We start from the raw sequence: 19,639 nt of genomic DNA, 5'->3' as shown, positions 1-19,639 counted from the left end.
TAGTGCTTTTTGTATCTTCTTAAGTATTACATGCGTATCCACAATCATGAAGGCTGCCTCTATTTTTTTCAAAGACATTATATCTTCAATTTATAAGTATAGTTCTATAATATTCAATTTTAAGGTAGAATTTATTCTAGTAAAGGTATAAAATATATCAACTCTCATATTTCTCTGGAAGCAGAATCCTCTCTCCATGCTGTTTATATCTCTTACATTGGTCTCTCTTTGCACAGCGCCCTCCTCAGGGCACCCTTGACCTCTGCGTTCCTCAGGCTGTAGATCAGGGGGTTCAGCATGGGGTTGAAAAGGCTGTAAAACAGGGAAAGGATCTTCTGCTGCTCCTCAGGGTGGTGGGACTTGGGAGCCATGTACATAATTATGGCGCTACCAAAGAAGAGGCCTACCACACAGAGGTGGGAGGAGCAGGTGGAGAAGGCCTTGCTGCGGCCCTCCCCTGACTGGATCTTCAGGATGGCGACCAGGATGCGCGTGTAGGAGACCAGAACCAAGCAGAGGGGCCCCACTAGGATGAACACGCAGGCTGCAAAGATGACAACTTGGTTGAGCCGTGTGTCAGCACAGGCCAGCTTGAGGACGGACAGGATCTCACAGAAGAAGTGGTTGATCTCATGAGGCCCACAGAAGGGCAGCCTCAGGATGAGGACCACGTGGACCAGGGCCAAGAGGAAGCTAAACATCCAGGAAGTGGCAGCCAGGACAGTGCACACTCTCCAGCTCATGATGACAGTGTAGTGCAGGGGGTGGCAGACGGCCACGTACCGATCATAGGACATCACCACCAGAATCAGGCACTCTATGTGAGCAAAAGCCAAATACAAGAATGTCTGCACTATGCATGGGATGAAGGAGATGGTTGTTTTCTGGCTCACAAGATTTGCCAGCATCTTGGGGACATTGTTAGAAGCATAGGACATGTCAACAATGGCCAGGTGTGAGAGGAAGAAATACATGGGCGTGTGTAGTCTGGAGTCCAGACAGATGATCCCAAGGATGACTCCATTCCCCAGTAAGGTGAAGATATAGAAGAGAGAGAAAAGTCCAAAGAGGAAGCATTCCAGGGTGGGATTAACCTGGAATCCCAGCAGGGTGACCTCTGTGATCCATGTCTGATTGCCTCCCATGCTATTTTGGGAAAACTCCTGTGCTCTTTGGGATCTATACCGATCTGTACCAAGACAGGAAGGTCAGAGCTGTGGGGCAGAATTACAAGATATTTAGTGAATCTTACAGAGAAAGTATTTTAAACTGTATCACTTAGGATGTATTTTCTAGAACATATATTCAGATGTGTTGCAAAAAACTTAGTATGCTTATTAGACTGGGAAATATTTTACTAATAGAATAATAGAAAAATGAGTAATATGAATAAATGAATCACATGCAGATATGCTTATATATAATAAGAAGATCTATTTTTATATATCCTGAATTTCAAGATATACATACACATGGATACCCATGTTAGTTTGGAAAATTCATATATTTTGGCTTCCCTTTTGGGGTGGGAGTCTTGATTATTAATGTAATTTGAAGAGCGATAATAGTTATGAAACTCTGCCACAGAAGGTGGCTTCATTTCCTGGGGTGCCTGCCTTTTCAGGACAACATGTGAAGTGGTTAGGACCTCCTGATCGTCATGTGCCTCTCCACCCACTAATCCACCTGCCTCTTACGTGCCTTCTGCTCACTTATTTCAGATTTAAAATCCTTTTTAAATAACTTCTCACCTCTGAAGTTTCTTTCAAACTTCCAAGACCCTGCTTGCCAGCAAATACTCCCTGGCCAATGCCTATGGGTATTTGATTTATATCTCTGATGATTGTAGTTTCAAGTTTTGTTCACTTCTTTATCTATATTTGATACTGACATCTAGATATAAGTAAAAGGATGCTTTGGTTACTACAATGGGCATACCTTTGATAAAATTTCTGTAGTCTTTTAAAAATAAGAAACTCAAAAGGGAAATCAACTTAGATTAGCAGTGGTGACATTAAGGATGACGGATCTGTTGCAGTTGTGCTTTGTTTCTCTCCTCTTTGCTGTTTCTACATTTAATATATGACATGTCTCAGAGCTAGTGTTATTTGCTAGAGCAATAGATCTTTTTTCATTAAGGTACTGTCTAGGCTTGGTCAGCTCAGGCTGCCATCAAATTTACTGATCACCTTCTCTTTTGCCACTTGTTACCATGACAACAGTCTACTGCAGTTCAAATGTATCTTGAGAAAGTCACAGAGATAGGAACCATTGGAACTGGGGGTTAGTTCTTTTTAGTGAGGTCTCCCATGGAGGACCCTGGCTCTGTACAGCCATCGAAGAGAGATTAAGGGACTGGAAAGAGATGGATGGGACCACTGCCTAACAAAACAATGTGACCTGTGCTGTTTTTGTGCACTTTATTCACATCTTTTAATTAGCATATTAGTTTTGTTGAATTATGATAAAGTTTCAAATCCAACAGAATACACCTTGAAAGTAATTTCAGTGCTTATTCATGATTATTTATTTAGGATATCTTCTTTTATTGTGATAGTAAGGATTAAGCCCAGGGGCATTCTACTTCCTAGTTACACCCCCAGATCTATTTTTTATTTTTTAATTTTGAGATAGGGTCTCATTACGTTGTGGATGGCCTCTTTGAGTAACTGAGGCTGGCTGTGAACCTCCAATCCTCCTGTCTCAGCCTCTCAAGGACTGGGATTACAAGTGTTCCGGCAATAGGAAATCTTCTAATAATAAAATTGCAAATGCTAAGTATACAGACATTACAGAGTTTTTTGTATCTATTGCTGGTTTCAATATAATAATTATTATTATATAATTGCAAATAAATTTAATAAATCATGTCAATGTAAATACCACTGACCGTGTATGAGACTAAATCATGCCTCTTTCTCACATGATCATTAGTACAAAGATTCCCAGTTAGAATCTTTGCTTATCTGGTACATAAACAATTTTATAAGGTTTAAATTTCTATTTCATCAAAGTCTTAACACAAGTCCTTAAATGTAGGAACTGCACACATTCTCTTCTGAGGAAGCAGCTATGGATAAAGGATTATAATCTGAACAAGAGATGGAGATTCTACCCTCCATATCTCACATTTCCATTTTGGAGAAGAAACTTCCATATCCCTTAATGGAATCACTTTGGTTATACCAAGCTGTGTACGTTCCCTAATTCACATGATTTATAAAACATGAAAAAGAATTGGGGATACTCCTCTGTTCTCTTTCTGGCCATATGCATTGCTATCCCTTTGATCACAAAGCCTAAGGGAGCATGTTCTGTCTCGTTTGGGGCTGAGGGTAGGCTAGTGGTTGTGATATTAATTAGAACGTAGTTTTTGTTAAAATATAAACCTTGTTTCCCAAAAAGCCCGACTCTCAAAACACATTTGTCAATTTAACATTTCTAGAGTTGGAAAAAATAGAGGGCATGGTTCATTATCACTCCTAAACTACTAGAGGTAAACAAGGAACTAAGATAATTGAATGTGAACAGAACTGTGAAGGAAATAAACAGGGTGAAAGTAGAGAAAGTTGCTTGGTTTAAGAAAAGGGGGCTTGTTTCTTTTTTATTATTTTTAAATGGGGACCTTACTGTGCTACCCAGGCTGGCCTCCATCTTCTGTGCTGGAGTGGTCCTCCTGTCTTTGCCTTCCAAGTAGCTGGGACTACAGGTGCACCTCACCTAGTCCCCAACTAAAAGAGGCTTCTTTGAATGATTTGATCAAGAAAGGTCTCTCTCAAGGGAATACATGGCATGGTTCTACATTTGGGATTTCCTATTTCAATAAATCAAATTTTCCTTTTTTTTTTTTTAAAGCCTGGGGCAGATACACTAAAGACACAAATACCTGGAATGAAGATTCTTTCAAGTGCCCACTCTAATTACACAACCAAGAAATATCTTCTGTAGTCAGAACAAGAACAAAAAGCTTCATGGGTACATTCTGCTGTCCTTCTATAGCATGACAAAGTTAGCAGTTACTAAGAGAACAGGATCCCTGAAAAAGAACAAAATCAGAGTGTTTAACAATGTTTCTCACCATCATTCCAGTCTTAATTCTGATTGTGAACTACATGAACTTGAATAACTTATTCTAAGCCTCATTACTTACATCTTTAAAAGATGACAGCAGACATCAACAGGGTTGATGTAATAGTAATAGCATTACAGAAACAATAAAATTAGTGGAAGAATTTAAATAACTGCAATTAGAAATACAACACAATCAATATGACACAACCAATATTTTCATATACAGTTTGCCTTTTTTGTGGGCTAATTTTGAATCTCAGTAAAACACATTTATTTACATTTTTATTAATGGTTTTATTTTAATTTTTAAATTTAAGTATAAAAATAAGTTTAGAGAGATGGAAGAACCCTTCAAATTCACCTCACTCCTATGTTAAAGGAGAAAATGCAGATTTTTTAAACTTGGGCAGTTCTGCTATGCGAACTATCAGAGAGAAGAAAGAAAGAATATGAATCTTATAGAAGGAAAATGGTGACTTGTTTAGAATTTTTAATAATTACCCAGAGAAAATGTTTCTGCTGGTATTGCTGTTGAAATAAGAGCCTCAAGCCGGGTGTGGTGCACACTTGTAATCCCCGCGCTTGGGTGACAGAGACAGGAGTATCACGCAGGTTCGAAGCCAGCCGCGCTGGCTTAAGAGACCCTGTTTCAAAAAAAAAAAAAAAAAAATATATATATATGTGTGTGTGTGTGTGTGTGTGTGTGTGTGTGTGTGTGTATACATACATATATATGTGTGTGTGTGTGTATATATATATATACATATATATATATATATATATATATATATATATATATATATATATCTGGGAGTGTAGCCCGGAGGTAGAAGGGTTTCCAAGAACCCCAGTACCACCAAAAAAGAAAGGAAGAAAGAAAGAAAGAAAGAAAGAAAGAAAGAAAGAAAGAAAGAAAGAAAGAAAGAGCCTCGAGGTCATCAAAGACAGCCCTGGGCTAGCAACACCATTTGCCAAATCTTTGCACTTGCTCAGAAATTACATCCCAATAATTACTTTGACACATAGCTTGATACTAATGACTTCCATAGCTTAAAAAAAAAAAAAGAAAGATTCTAGAGTAAGGCTGCCTGGGTTCAAATTCTGGCTCGTTGCATACAACCTTTGTGATATCTATGCATCTCTTTATCCCTCAGTTCACCTATGTGCAAGATGGGATGAGTAATTCATCTTAACTCATGGTGTAATAGTAATGATTAAATGAGTTAACTCTCACGAGACACTTAGCAAATGTTTAAATGTTATTAGAGATTTGAAACCCATCGTTGGAAAGTAGCTTCTATATCCACTAATCTTAAGAAACAGCTCTTCTACTAAAATAAGGACTAGAAGGGAATGCTGCCCAGGATGGGTGCTGGGTTTCCCCTGGGGGAGGAAACCTGCTGTCCATCTCTGCACGCTGTGAAGTGGCTCTGCTGGAGAAGGCGATGCTCCCAGAATGTGCAGGACAGGCCATTAGCAGAGGAGAAGACAGAGCCGACTCAGGACAAGCAAACCATGTGACTGCAGGGGTTTTTTTTTTTTGTGTGTGTGTGTGTGTAAGGACATGCCCAGGGATGACAAACCCTGCTGACACTTTGCAGCCCATTAACCAAATCACATCCTAAGTGGAGGGTTACCTGATTCTCTTCTCCAGCTTAGTCATGCCATAGCCAAGAGCTGCCAGGGGATGTTGAGGGCACATGAGTGGAGGTGCCACGAGGGTCAGAGAAACCATGGCCACAGCATGTAGTGGACAGTGGTTCTAGTGATCTGATTAGGACCCTGGTCACACTCATGACCGTAGGTCATGTTTAAACTACATGTTTAAACATTTTGTCTCTACTACCTGGCGCCGATTTCATTCATTTCTCACTTCCTCTTTTCCTCCTTCTCAGAGCTAATAAACCACTTTTACTTAGAGTAGGATAATCTACATTTTTTACATTCTCTCAATCATCACCTTTATCTTGGAAGAAAACTCAAAAGGAAAATATGCAGTGGGCCAGATGGATCCTCCTCTCTAAAGGGACCTTATAGGGAGGTAAAGACTTGATTCAGGCTGATGGGAGACTTGATTCTGCAACCCTGGCTTTTTCTGTCATCATCAGAATACAACTCTCTGTCTTCAGACATAAATAATGATACAAAAAACAGAATCATGCGGCATTACACGCACTCAATGTTCTCTAGAGAAAATTTAAAAAATTGCTACTTCTCTCTCTGCAGGTGCACTAATGAGAGAATTTCCCATGTTGATTCATTTTGTTCTCTCAGTATTCCCATGGGATGTATTTTAGTGGGCTTATTTGCCTGGGGTTGGGTGGGGACAGGATTTCAGCAGAGATGGTAAAACTTTGCGTGGAAAATTTTAAAATTATATGTAATTCATCCAATCATCTCAAAACTTACACTTCATCTTATCAGTCTTAAGTTTTATTTCCTTCTCCACCTCTTCTTTGAGTGTACACCAGAAGCTATAATCTCTGGATTTTTCAAAGGGAGAGGCTTTCTGGACCCTGTTAAGGCATCAGCTCGAAGAACTAGGTTTCTCAAAATGGAGATGTTATTGTAAATAACCACTCCGTCTTTCTCAAGTGGCAATTTTTAAAATTTTATTTATTTATTTATTTATTTATTTATTTATTTATTTATTTTTAAACAGGGTCTCTTAAGCCAGCAAGGGTGGCTTCAAACCTGCGTGATCCTCCTGTCTCCGCCTCCCAAACTCAGGGATTACAAGTGTGCACTACCACCCCCGGCATGGCAATTATTTTTTATTTAACCGTTTGGTGCACTTTGTCTTCTTTCTTAATATTCTCTAGATTTCTTAGCCACATTTTTATAATCACATTTTGTGGTTAGGTCCTACAGATAAAAAAAAAAACCACACATATCTCTTTCCCTCAAGTGACAACACTTGATGATTATAAAATCCTTCTAATTCTTCTTTACTGTCTGCCCTGAATATCTACCATCTTAGTTCTTAAACTGTAGTGGAAGAGGCATATCAAAATAATAGAAATGTGTTTAATGCATTTTAGAGAATAATAAAATATGTATGTATTTTAGAGGCAGCTAACTGAGGTTACTTCCTCTTTTTAAAGAATCTCTGTGTCCAATATGGCCTCCCTCAACTTGCCTCCCTATTCTCAAACCCATAGTTTCTACTCCATTCCAGTGCTATTTCTGGTTATCTCCCACTCTTAAAATTCTAATTCATTTACTTCAGGTCAATCACTTTATTTCAAACATAATGCCAGTGCTTCAGAGCCTTCTTTAATAATTCCAACATAAATTGGTTTTTACTCTGTGGTAGACCAAAGCCCTTATAATTTGCATGGTTCAAGGTGAGTTTAAATGGTTTACCACTTTCATTATTTTTATTGTTCATCTTTCTGACATTGTAAAAATTGGATAAAAATGAATTTGACTCACAAATACCTAGCTGGAGTTAATAATGTTTTTTGTGCATATTCATTCAAATTCTTGTAATTAGCACAATTTAATGTCTTCTATTGAACACTATATAACGACATTAAACATGGCCTCCTGTGAATATACAATCATGTAATGATTTGTCTATTTTACATCTACTCTTTGAAATGATTAGAGGAAAAACATTTTCTGTTGTAAAGGTTTGGACTTTTTTGAGGAGAGTTCCAAGGATTGAACCTGGGGAATTCAATCTCCACGTTGTACCCCCCTTACTCTTTAAAAACAGAATCTCACTCCGTTGCTGGTGTGGACCTCAAACTTGTGATCCTCCTATCTCAGTCTCCCAAGTACTGGAATTACAAACATGCACCACTGTACCCAGCCTCAGATTTTGTGTGGGTGTTAAGTTTCTGATTAGAATTTTATATTTTAGCAAGAACAAATAAAACAAAGTAAACATTTGGAAGGCCGAACTAAAATAGAAGTGTTTGCTGAGTACCATTAATCACTATACCTACAGCTGCACCTATGTATACTTTTAACATTTAGCCATCTCTGAGATAAAAATACTTGTTTCCCAGGCCTTGAGTCCTTTCTTTTTCTTTTGGAAGTCTACTTATCATATAGAATTTCAATAGGATATCTGAAGAAGATAAGCCAATGTAAGCAAAGACAAAGACTTGTAATGCTGAGGGCTGCTTTCACTATCTCTTCTGTCTTTATACATCTTCTTAATCTTACGAAGCTGCTGGAGGCTGTGCTCCACCAAGACAAGGGAATAAATAAAGAGAATGACATGGTGTAGCAGTGTGTGCCTATGATCCCAGTATTTGGGAGGTCCAAGTAACTTATGGAGACTCTGGAAACTTAGGGAGATACTGTTTCAAAACAAAAAGTGAAAAAAGGGGCTGAGGGTGTAGCTTGGAGGTAGAGTGCCCCTTGGTTAAAGCCTCAGTATGACACAAGCACAAAAGGTATAGGGGGCCCAACTTAGGACACAGGCAGATGGAACTTCTAGGAAGCAAGTGATCCAGGTAGAAGGAGGCCTGAAGTATGCTGAGGGATGTCTCAATAATGTTTCTGTAATGGTGCCAGATGGAGCCCCACATTGGGGCGCCAAAACTGTGACCCTGTGAGATGGAGCTGTGGGTCCTTGTTCTTAGATAATTTAGAAAAATAAAAAGCCAGAACAAATCTGCTGTAAGCTTAAACAATTTTTATTACTACAAAGGTAGAAAGAAGGAACAGAATTATTAAAACCCTACATCAGAGAGGGATGAGTAGTGAAGTGCCTTGCAAACAAGACACTGAAGTTTTTAGATATAGAACAGTTTTTATAAATATTCATTATCTTTCATTTGCTTAACAAATAGTCTTCCTAACCTGACGTACGTGTGGGCCCACTCATTATCTCCAATACAAGCCTTTTGATATGATTATGAGGATTTGCTGTCTCTCATCTTGCTTGACCACAAGCCTTCTTCCTGCTCCATGCAGGTTTAGGCCAGCTGCTCATCTCCAGTGCAAATCTTTGTTAAGACTTGGCCAACAAAGTCAGTGGTCACATAGTATCTGCCCTCTTTGAATAATGCCTGTATCATCCTCCCACATCCTTAGGGAGTTTTAGCCTAACTGCTAAAAGTTATTTATTATGTAAACTTTTCTTTAAAATATGAAGGCCCTGGGCTACAATTCTTTTGTGTATTTGCTATTCACTTTTAGTGTGGGGGAACTCTGCAGCGTTACAGCTGCCTTCCCCTTCCTGCCTGAATATCTGCACAGCACCCAGTTCCTGACTACATTTTACATTTTTAAATTAATAAAAAAGCAATTTTCCAATACCCGCATTCCCCATCAGTTTCCAATGGATGTATTATCTGAGGTGGCAGAGGAAAATTAGAAAGCATATATATATTTATCAACAGAAACACACACACACACACACACACACACACACACAGACACTCCAAGCAGAGGAAATAAAAAGGCCACTAGTGAACTTCGTCTTTATTGCAGCTATAAGCATTTTAATTGAGATACTTTTTTTGTCTAGAAAGTCAGGTGTAAAAAAATCATAGGTAAAATAAATAATATTCTTTGAGACTGGCTGCCAGTTCTGATATGTCATGAACTAATGATCTCAGGGGATTATTGATTTCTTATGGCAGCCCCTTCTCCACCAATCACCTCCCCATAATTGGGCTTAAAAATGGGACCACAACATGGTGCTGGTTTTTGCTCAGGAGCTGGAAAGTTGGCACTGGCCATGTGTGTGTTTCTTAACTAAATTTTATTATGCACCAAAAATGTGTCAGTCCCAGTTCAGGTTACAGACACTAGTGGCAAAACTGATGAACAGAGATGAAGTCTGAATTTCTCTTGCTAATTTTACTCCATTTTTATTTTATTTAAATTTTTAAATTTTTTGTTGGTGCATTGTAGTCATACATCTTAATGAGATAAAAGACCTGTGGAGACATACATGCACACATCATCCAATTAGCCTTTACCCAATCTCCATCTCATTCCCTCCCATTCCTCCTACCTGTGCTTGGCTTAGTGATTGATTTTGATATGTTTGTTTAAGTACATCAAATTTCCCTCTTCCCCCCTCACATCGCCTCAGGTTCCCTTACTTGCTCCTCTATAGGATCTTGTTCTTCATCTAGAGTTCCTCCTGTTACCCATTTCTCCCTAGCTTTTGCATATTAGGGAAAGCATCTGATTTCTTATTTTTTATGACTGACTAATCTCACTTAGCATAATGTCCTCCAGTTCCACCCATTTTCCTGAAAATGATGTAATTGTATTTTTCTTTATGGCTGAGTAAAATTCCATTGTGTACATATCCCACAGTTTGTAATCCATTCATCTGTTGATGGACATCATGGCTGGTCCCATAGTTTGGCAATGGTGAATTGTGCAACTATGAACATAGATACACATGCATTAGTTTGGTAGGATGATTTCCTTTCTTTTGGGTAGATACCCAGAAGTGTATTGCTGAATCAAATGGTAAGTTTGTTTCCATTCTTCTGAGAATCCTCCATACTGTTTTTCAAAGTGGTTGCACTAATTCACAATCCCACCAACAATGTGTTACAGTCCCCACTTCTCCACATCCTCATCAGCATTTGTTGTTGTTTGTGTTTTGAATGATTGCCCTTCTAATTGGAGTTAGGTGAAATCTTAGGGTAGTTTTGATTTGTATCTCTCTGATTGCCAATGATGTTGAGCATTTTTTTCATGCATTTATTGGCCAGTTGAATTTCTTCTTTTGTGAATTACCTTGCCCATTTTTTGATTGGGTTGTTTTCTTAGTGCTGAACTTCTTGAGTTCTCTGTATATTCTACATATTAAACTTCTATCAGAAGAGAAGGTGGTAAAAATCTTCCCCCATTCTGTTGGCTCTTGATTACGGTCCTTGACAGTTTTCTTGGCTGTACAGAAGCTCTTCAGTTTCATGCAATTCCATGTATTGATTCACTTTTAGTTTCTTGTGCCTTTGGGGTCTTGTTGAGAAAGTTTTTACCTGTGCCTATGTGTTGCAGTGTTGGACCTATGCCCTCTTCAAGGCGCCTCAAGGTCTCTGGTCTAATTTCCAAATATTCTATGAAGCCAACATCACATTAATACCAAAGCCAAATAAAGACAGTTCAAGTAAGGAACATGCATTCAAAACCACATCAAGAAGATCATACACCATGACCAGGTAGGGTTCATCCCAGGGATGCAAGGCTGGTTCGACATACAAAAAACAATCCATGTAATTCATCATATAAGCAGAACAAAGACAAAAATCACATGATTGTTTCAATAGACACTGAAAAGCATTTGATAAAATCCACATCCATTTATGATAAAAACCATTGCAGAAAATCAGAATAGAAAGAACATACCTTAATACCCCATAGCTAACATCATAATAAATACAAAAAAACTTGAAAAAAAAAACCCTAAAAACAAGAACAAGACAAGGATGTCCATTATCACCACTTCTCTTCAATATAGTACTTGAGACTCTAGCCAGAGCAATAAGGCAAGAAAAGAAAATCAAAGGAGTACAAATAGGGAAAGAAGAATTCAAACTTTCACTATTCACAGATGACATGATACTATATTTAGAAAACCCAGCAAACTCAACCAAAAGGCTTATAGAACTGATCAACAAATTCAGCAGTGTCTGAATACAAAATTAATGTTAAAAAATCAGAAGCTTTTTTGTATACCAAACATAAATCCACTGAAAAAAATTCAGAAAACACTTCTACTCAGGATTTTCCACAAAAAATAAAATAAAATACTTAGGAAAAAACTTAACCAAGGAGGTAAAAGAGCTCTACAACAAAAATTATAAAGCACTGAATAAAAAAATCAAAGATCTTAGAAGATGGAAAGATCTTTCATGTTCATGGACAGGCAGAATAAGTACCCAAAATGGCCATCCTTCCAAAAGTGATCTACAGATTCAATGCAATGCCCATTAAATTACCAAGATTATTCCTCACAGACATAGAAAAATTAGTCCTGAAATTCATTTGGAACAACAAAAAACCCAGAATAGCCAAAGTAGTTCTCAGCAACAAAAACCATGCAGGAGGAATCACTATACATGACTTTAAATGATACTACAAAGACATTGTAATAAAAACAGCATGGCACTGGCACAAAAACAGATACATAGACCAACTGAGCAGAATAGAAAACTCAGAAACAAATCCATACACTTACAGCCAATTGATTTTTTACAAAGAGACCAAAAACATACACTGAAAAAAAGGTAGCCTGTTCAACAAAGTATGTTGGCAAAACTGGTTAACCATATGCAGAAAAGTGGAAATAAATCCCACTTTCTCACCCTATACAAGAGTCATTTCAAGATGGATTGGAAATTTGCTCCATTTTTAGAGCTTACAATTCTTTACTATTCTATATTTCCATCCACTTTTACAGAAAAGTGGACTTCATCAATATGTAAAAGTAAAGCCATCTTAAGGAGTATAATAAAAAACTTCTAAAATTATCCCAGATCACAGTACTCAGAAATAGCCGTTATTATTTATGGTCAACATCCCATAGTTTCTTTATTAGAATAGACAGATGCCATGCTAATAGGACAAATAGATAAATTAACAAAATGGAATGATATAATGTTTTAGGAAAGTTTTAACTTTTTGTTGATAAAAAGAACATTCACCCAATATGAAAGTATACTAGGAAATACAGAAAAATACAAACTTATCACCCCATATTTGATTAGTTGAATTCCAGATATCTCTTTGAGCTTAGAGGAATATAAGCCTATAAGGAGAAACCAATAATTTTAAGCATTTTTAATAAAAGCAGCATAATACTTCTCATGTGTCTTTGAAATATAAACACACATGCATAATTGGGGCAGAAGAAAGAATACTTTCTCTAGAAGGAGTAACTAAAAAACATTTTAATTAAGAATTATTTTGTTTTTACCTGGATAAGTAAAATTCTTAAAGCCCTTGATTTAAGAATTTTTAAATTATATTTATAGAACACAGACATTATTGTTTTAAACATTGTTCTTATCTTGAGAGAGTATCGGTTGAGTCCCTAACACTGAAGGATGAAAAAGTTTGCATACTTAAGTGGTATAATTCCTCTCAAGATTTAGGAAGTCTGTTTTCAAAACTTAAAACCATTGAGAGATAAGCCTGCTATCATATCTTATGCATTATGGCCTTATCCATATTTTTTTGTTGATACCATAATCATTTTTCAAAGGGAATAGTAGAAAAGTTATCAATGAAAGTGGTCCTCATTCTGACCCACAGGGAATTTAACCAAGATTGATCTAAGCCAGAACCTAATTTCATCTTTTTTGCTTAAGGATGAGGACTGCCATCCGCCTCAGTTTTGGCCCATGGAATACAAAAAGAAATCTTCTGATAAATAGTTCTTCTGAAAAAGATTTCCCATCCTGATAAAGAGGAGAATTATAGAGAAAAAAACAGGATTTTTCTATTATTTTCTTTATCAGTTTTAGATATCAACTGTCAAAAGAAAAAAATTCTCCCACTACAAAAATTCTGAAAGTGGCCGGGCATGGTGGCGCACGCTTGTAATCCCCGCGCTTGGGAGGCGGAGACAGGAGGATCGCGCTGATTCGAAGCCAGCCGGCACGCTGGCTTGGGAGACCCTGTTTCCAAAATAAAAAACATAAAATAGGTCTGGGAATGTAGCCCGGAGGTAGAAGGGCTTCCAGGAACCCCAGTACCACCACCACCAAAAAAAAAAAAAAAAAAAAAAAAAAAAAAAAATCTGAAAGTGACTCATCTACCATAAAAATTTCACCCTCCAAATCTACCTACTCTCTTCATTCTTAAGTTTAAGATACTTTTTTAACTAAAAATCTTAATTTCATCCCATTGTTATCTTATGACACCCTTTGATATGATTACTCCTGTTGCTCTTGTTACTGAAATGATTTAGCCATTTTCTCCATGCTTGTTTTAGTCTTTTAAGCCCGATGCTAATGTCATGTTCATTATAAGTCCTCTTTTACAAACATTTTTGAGAAATAAATCCTTTCGGTTTAGTTATCTATAGAGTTAAGTTTGTGAAATGTTGTGAAACATTCCTCTTTATTCCTCATGTATCAGTGGTCAGTGGTCTGAAGGCTATGTCCATTCCTTCCAGTAATAATGGTGTGATATCACAGTTACTCTCAGTAGTGTTTATAGTGAATCTTATGAAAAACAATGTGTCTATATAGAAAGAAAGGAGAATGGAAGGAAGGAAAGAAGGAGGGAGAGAGGGGAGGAAGGAAAGAAGAAAGAAGGAGGGAGGGGAGGAAGGAAGATGTGATGACTCTGTCTCCTGGTGGTAGAGGGAGTATGTTTGTGTTTTGCCTAGATTCTGGGGTCAGTGGTATAAGTACATTTGTAGATAGAGTTTGTAAAGTGTTAGGGATGTGGCCTCCTCTCTGCTGTGTGGGGTGAATGGAAGATGCCTCCTGCCAGCCAGATGGAGGATCCTCACCAGGACCCGGCCATGTCGGCACCCTGACCTCAAACTTGCAGCCTCCAGAACTGGGAGGGAAGGCTTTGAAGCTAAACAATCTGGCTGGAACTCCAGATTTTCCATAAACTACCTGGATGAACTGGGACAAATTACATAGTCTCTGTATTCCTCAGTCTCATGTGTAAATATAGAATTTAAAATAGAACGTAGAAATGTTCTGGAGGGGTCGCCTGGTCAAGTGGGATGGTGAGGTGTGCATCTAGAAGGAGGTGCTTGGGAGGTGAGATAAGGTAAACGGGTAGGAGATTATTTTATTGCTAGTCCTTTTGATCTTTTCATGGTTTATTTAGATGAATATAAGTTTCTAATTTCAACCTAGTAAAATGTATTCATATTTTCTTTTAATGAGAATTTAATGATTTTGCAACTTTGTGCGTTTTTCTTTCTTCTTTCATTTTTCTTCTTTCTTTCTCTCCTCCCTCCCTCCCTCCCTCCCTCCCTCCCTCCCTCCCTCCCTCCCTCCCTCCCTCCCTTCTTCTTTCTTTCTTTCTTTCTTTCTTTCTTTCTTTCTTTCTTTCTTTCTTTCTTTCTTTCTTTCTTTCTTTCTTTCTTTCTTTCTTTCTCTTCCTGGAACTTAATATTGAGCCCAGGAGCATTCTACCTCTGAGCTAAACCTCCAGACCTGTTTTTTATTCTTTATTTTAAAATGGGGTCTCACAACGTTGCAGCTACATAGCTGATGTTGGCTGCAAACTTGCAATCCTCTTATCTCAGCCTCCCAAGAGCTGAGATTACAAACGTATGCTACCATGCCTGGCTTGTACATTATATTTCAATAGCAAGTCTGTGCAATATTTTAAAAAAATCTTCCACTATAGCTTCTAAAAACTTATAGTTTGCCGTTGATTTGAAATGCATTGCAAATCTGAATGCATTAGGGAATGACTCTTCTGTATGATTTGATCCCATTCACTGAGGAGTGCTCCCTTTCTTCAGTGGTCAGCCACACCCTGTAGCTCATGCTGCAAGTGCTAACACAAGCACACATTTCCTTCCTTCCTTCCTTCCTTCCTTCCTTCCTTCCTTCCTCCTTCCTTCTTCCTTCCTTCCTTCCTTCCTTCCTTCCTTCCTTCCTTCCTCCTTCCTTCTTCCTTCCTTCCTTCCTTCCTTCCTTCCTTCCTTCCTTCTTCCTTCTTTCCTTCCTCCCTTTATATGATACTGGGAATTGAATCCTGGAATATTCTATCTCTAAGCTATACCTCCAGCCCTACTTTATTTTTTATTTTGAAACAGGGCTTCACTAAGTTATGGAGGGCCTTGTTAAGTTGCTGAGGCTGACCTCAAACCTGCAATCCTCCTGTCTCAGCCTCCCAAGTACTGGAATTACAAGTGTGTGCCACCATGCCTGGCTCCATGCTTTCTATTCTACTTGGTCTATTTCTTGGCTATCTTAAATGAACTCCTCCACTCTTCTGTTAGCATAAGGGTGTGTTTTGAAACCTGGAGAAACAAAATCACCTGACCTTCTTTTTTTATATATATCAACTTAGCCTTTTGTATTTTAAAATTAGCTTGTCAGGTTTTGTACACAGGTATATACCCTGTTGGGACATGATAAAATATTGATAGTGAATTAATTAGAACTATTAATCTATTTGAAGAGGTTGAATCTTTATAAAATTATATTTTTTAATCCTAAATCTGGCATACCTCACACAGTATACATCTATTTAATTGCCAGAGAGCCTTCATTAGTTATTTCTGAGGACTTCAAATCCAAATCCTGTTGTGTATAGTAGCATTTTGTAAGCTTTTAAAAATTTCCTTTTTATTGTTTTTCAAAATATAATAATTGTCAAGATTATGGTATTGCAGTAAGAACTTTGATTAAAAATAAAATTTAGAAAAGAAAAATATTTGTTTAATCCATAATCACTATTTATCTCATTATCAAAATAAATGAAATGGACTATGTTGAAAAAATATAATAGCTTACATAGTGTTTTCATCTCAAGCTACCTTGTTAAAATTGCTTGTAATCAAGAGCCAGGTGTGGTGACACACATCTATAATCCAAGTAGTTGGGAGGCTGAGACAGGAGGATCACAGGTTCAAGGCCAACCTCAGCAATTTAGAGAGGTCCTCAACAATAAAATCCTGTTTCAAATTAAAAATTAAAAGATCTAGTGATGTAGCTCAGAGGTAAAATGCCCTGGGATCAATCTTCAGTATAAAAATTTAAATATTTCTCTTATGTACAATTTGAGTATTTAAAAAGTTGAATTAATTTATATGTAATATGAGAAAGGAGTTGAAAAAAGTGCCTTTCTGTATCTTTTCTGACTACTTTTCAACTATTATTTTCTATCGCTTATTGTTAGGGGGAAGAGTTTCACTTCTGAGTATAAAGGTTACTTAATGTACCTCAAATATCTTAATTTAAAATTATTCCCAGCCATTTGTGGTGGTGCACGTTTGTAATTTCAGTACTTGGGAGAATGAGTCAGGAGGATCGTGGTTTGAGCACAGCTTCAGCTACTTAGTAAGGCCCTCTACAACTTAGTACCTTTTTGGAAATAAAGAATATAAAAATAGGGCTGGGGTGTAGCTAGGAGGTAAAATGCCCCGGGTTCATTACCACACAAAAAATTAAAAAATTATTCCCATTAATATTCAACTCTGGTATTACTGGTCAGCTAGTCATTGCAATTAGAGTCTGTTCTTAATTTTCAAAAATCATTTCTCCAGGCTTTGATCATTTTTAGTTGGAAAAACTGACCAAACTGAAGACAGAAAATACGAAGTTATTTCAGGGACTGTCAGGTACTTTAGAGCTGTTTATGACCCTCAGCTCTACATCCCACAAGTTTTCACCCGCCTTCCACAAGCATCGGCAGAGAGGGATGGAGAAAGCTTCAGTCTATATATTTATTGTTAGGTCAGTTGCTGAGGTTTTCTTGTTGTTCATTGTATTAGTTATATTCTCAATTTTCTTTCCTCGGGAGCTTTGCTTCATGCTCTTATTATATAAATTGTCTATGCTTTGGAGAATGTTATTGTCAGAAGAATCCATAAAAATATTTTGGATATAGACTTACTTTTAAAAAAGATGACACGTCCTGAACTAAAAATATTTAAATAAAAATGAGATTACCAATTTCTCCTCACTTCTACATCTTAAAGAGTCTACCAACCCCGCTATAAAATTTTGGCTACAAAATACATGGAATGAATAATTCTTTCCTATTATTCAAAATGCTTCATACCGCGACGTTAAACATAGGCACGCAATGCAGCAGCATAAAGATGTTTCCATTACTTGGTCAGTCCCAACCTGAAATGCTAGAAAGAGGAAAACATCTCAGGAAAGAGTGGCTTTCTTGGGAGGTGTCATAGAAATATTTCAAGAAAATGAAAAGGATGCCCCAAGTGCATTTATGTATCCTGTGTAGGTATGACTTCTCAGATTCCTTTAAGCCCAATGATTTTATTTTTCTGTTTCTCATGATTCTCTCTCCTTCAGAATCATCCTCTTCAGAGCACTTTTGACTTCTTTGTTCCTGAGACTGTAGATCAGGGGGTTGAGCATGGGATTAAAAAGGCTGTGAAATAGCAGGAGATATTTCTTCTGCTCCTTGGAGTTCCCATGCTGGGGCCCAACATACATGACGATGGCAGTCCCATAAAAGAGTCCAACCACACAGAGGTGGGAGGAGCAGGTGGAGAAAGCTTTCTTGCGTCCCTGCCCTGATCGGATCTTCAGGATAGCGTGTAGAATATGAGCATAAGATATCACAATTGAGGAGAGTGGGCCCACCAGCACAGACACTGCCCCGGCCAAAACCATGAGCTCATTGATGTGGGTATCTGCACAGGCAAGTTTGAGAACAGCTATGATTTCACAGAAAAAGTGATTCACTTTTTGAGATCCACAGAAGGGCAGTGGTAATAGTAATACTAGATGGACTAAGGCCAAGGAGATTCCCAACATCCAGGAAGTCACCACCAGGCCGATGCAGACTCTCCAGCTCATGATGGTAGAGTATCGGAGGGGGTGGCAGATGGCCACATAGCGATCATAGGACATCACCACTAGCAGGAGGCATTCTGTGTGGGCAAAAGTCAGAAAGAGAAAGGTCTGCGTCATGCAGCCGGTGAAGGAAATGGGCTTGGCTGGGTCCAGGAGGTTCAGCAGCATCTGGGGCACCGTGTTGCAGGCGTAGGCCATGTCGACGATGGCCAGGTGGGAGAGGAAGAAGTACATGGGGGTGTGCAGTCTGGAGTCCAGGCAGATGAGCCCCAGGATGGCCCCGTTCCCCAGCAGGGTGAAGGCATAGAGCAGGGAGAAGAGCCCCAGGAGGAGCATCTGCATGTGTGGGCCAAGAGAAAACCCCAGTAGGATGAATTCTGTGACCAGAGTCTGATTTTCCTCCATTCCCCTGTGAAAGAGACAATGAAACTCACCAAATCTGAATGTCCGAGGCAAGTACTGAAGAATAGTACAGCTGTGCCTGTCTTCATTTGACATTTTTGGCTTCTTAATTACTTACTGAGAACTACATTTTCCAAGTGACACAGAAGGATATTTGCCACTCATAAATTAAATGGCAATGCCATATTACATTAGTCAAATAAATCTTAACATTTATTTTCAAATCAACTTTCACCAAAGTTCAAAACATGTTAAATCACCTTCACAGCAGGGACACTATTTTCAGTTTGTGGTGATTATATCAGATGTTTGTTCATGCATGTAAATCCCTGCACTGTAGTGTACATGTAAACATATGTGTAAAGGTAGGTTTTGTCTTTTTCTTCTTTACATGAAGATTGGAAGGATAAGGACCATGACAGGGATCATTCTAATTAATATTTCTTACAAATTTGTGCCTTTGAAATATGAATTGTTAGATTTATGCTTTTTACAGATAGTATAAACTGGAATTAAGTTGCAAGAATGGCAGTTTGTCATAACTGTGGCTGGATTTATAATAAAAAGTGTTTTGACTGTAACCAAAATTGGTCTACTCTCTCTTGTCTCATTGTCGGAATGTAGTTATGTTACCACTTATACTCTATGTTTTATATTCTATATTTGTCTCCCTATCTACACTTGAAAATTCCCCAAACTTTGGC

The 19,639-nt window shown here is 38.0% G+C and overlaps 1 protein-coding gene across 1 annotated transcript; it reads right to left on the bottom strand.

Annotated features, from left to right (window-relative positions):
- Positions 1–212: 212 nt before the first annotated feature.
- On the bottom strand, positions 213–18,941 carry LOC308266894 (uncharacterized protein; the record flags this gene model as incomplete). The annotated part of the gene is made up of 2 exons (XM_080701274.1): positions 18,014–18,941; positions 213–1,189 (listed from the first exon to the last, which is right to left on the bottom strand). Exons 1-2 carry the CDS (start codon positions 18,936–18,938, stop codon positions 213–215), a joined length of 1,902 nt encoding a protein of 633 aa, XP_080557400.1. The 5' UTR covers positions 18,939–18,941.
- Positions 18,942–19,639: the final 698 nt, after the last annotated feature.

This window comes from Muscardinus avellanarius (genome assembly GCF_963383645.1).
Source record: "Muscardinus avellanarius genome assembly, chromosome: 9".
Taxonomy (NCBI): domain Eukaryota; kingdom Metazoa; phylum Chordata; class Mammalia; order Rodentia; family Gliridae; genus Muscardinus; species Muscardinus avellanarius.
Note: the sequence above shows the minus strand (reverse complement) of the source record. Positions and strands in the feature narration are given on the sequence as shown.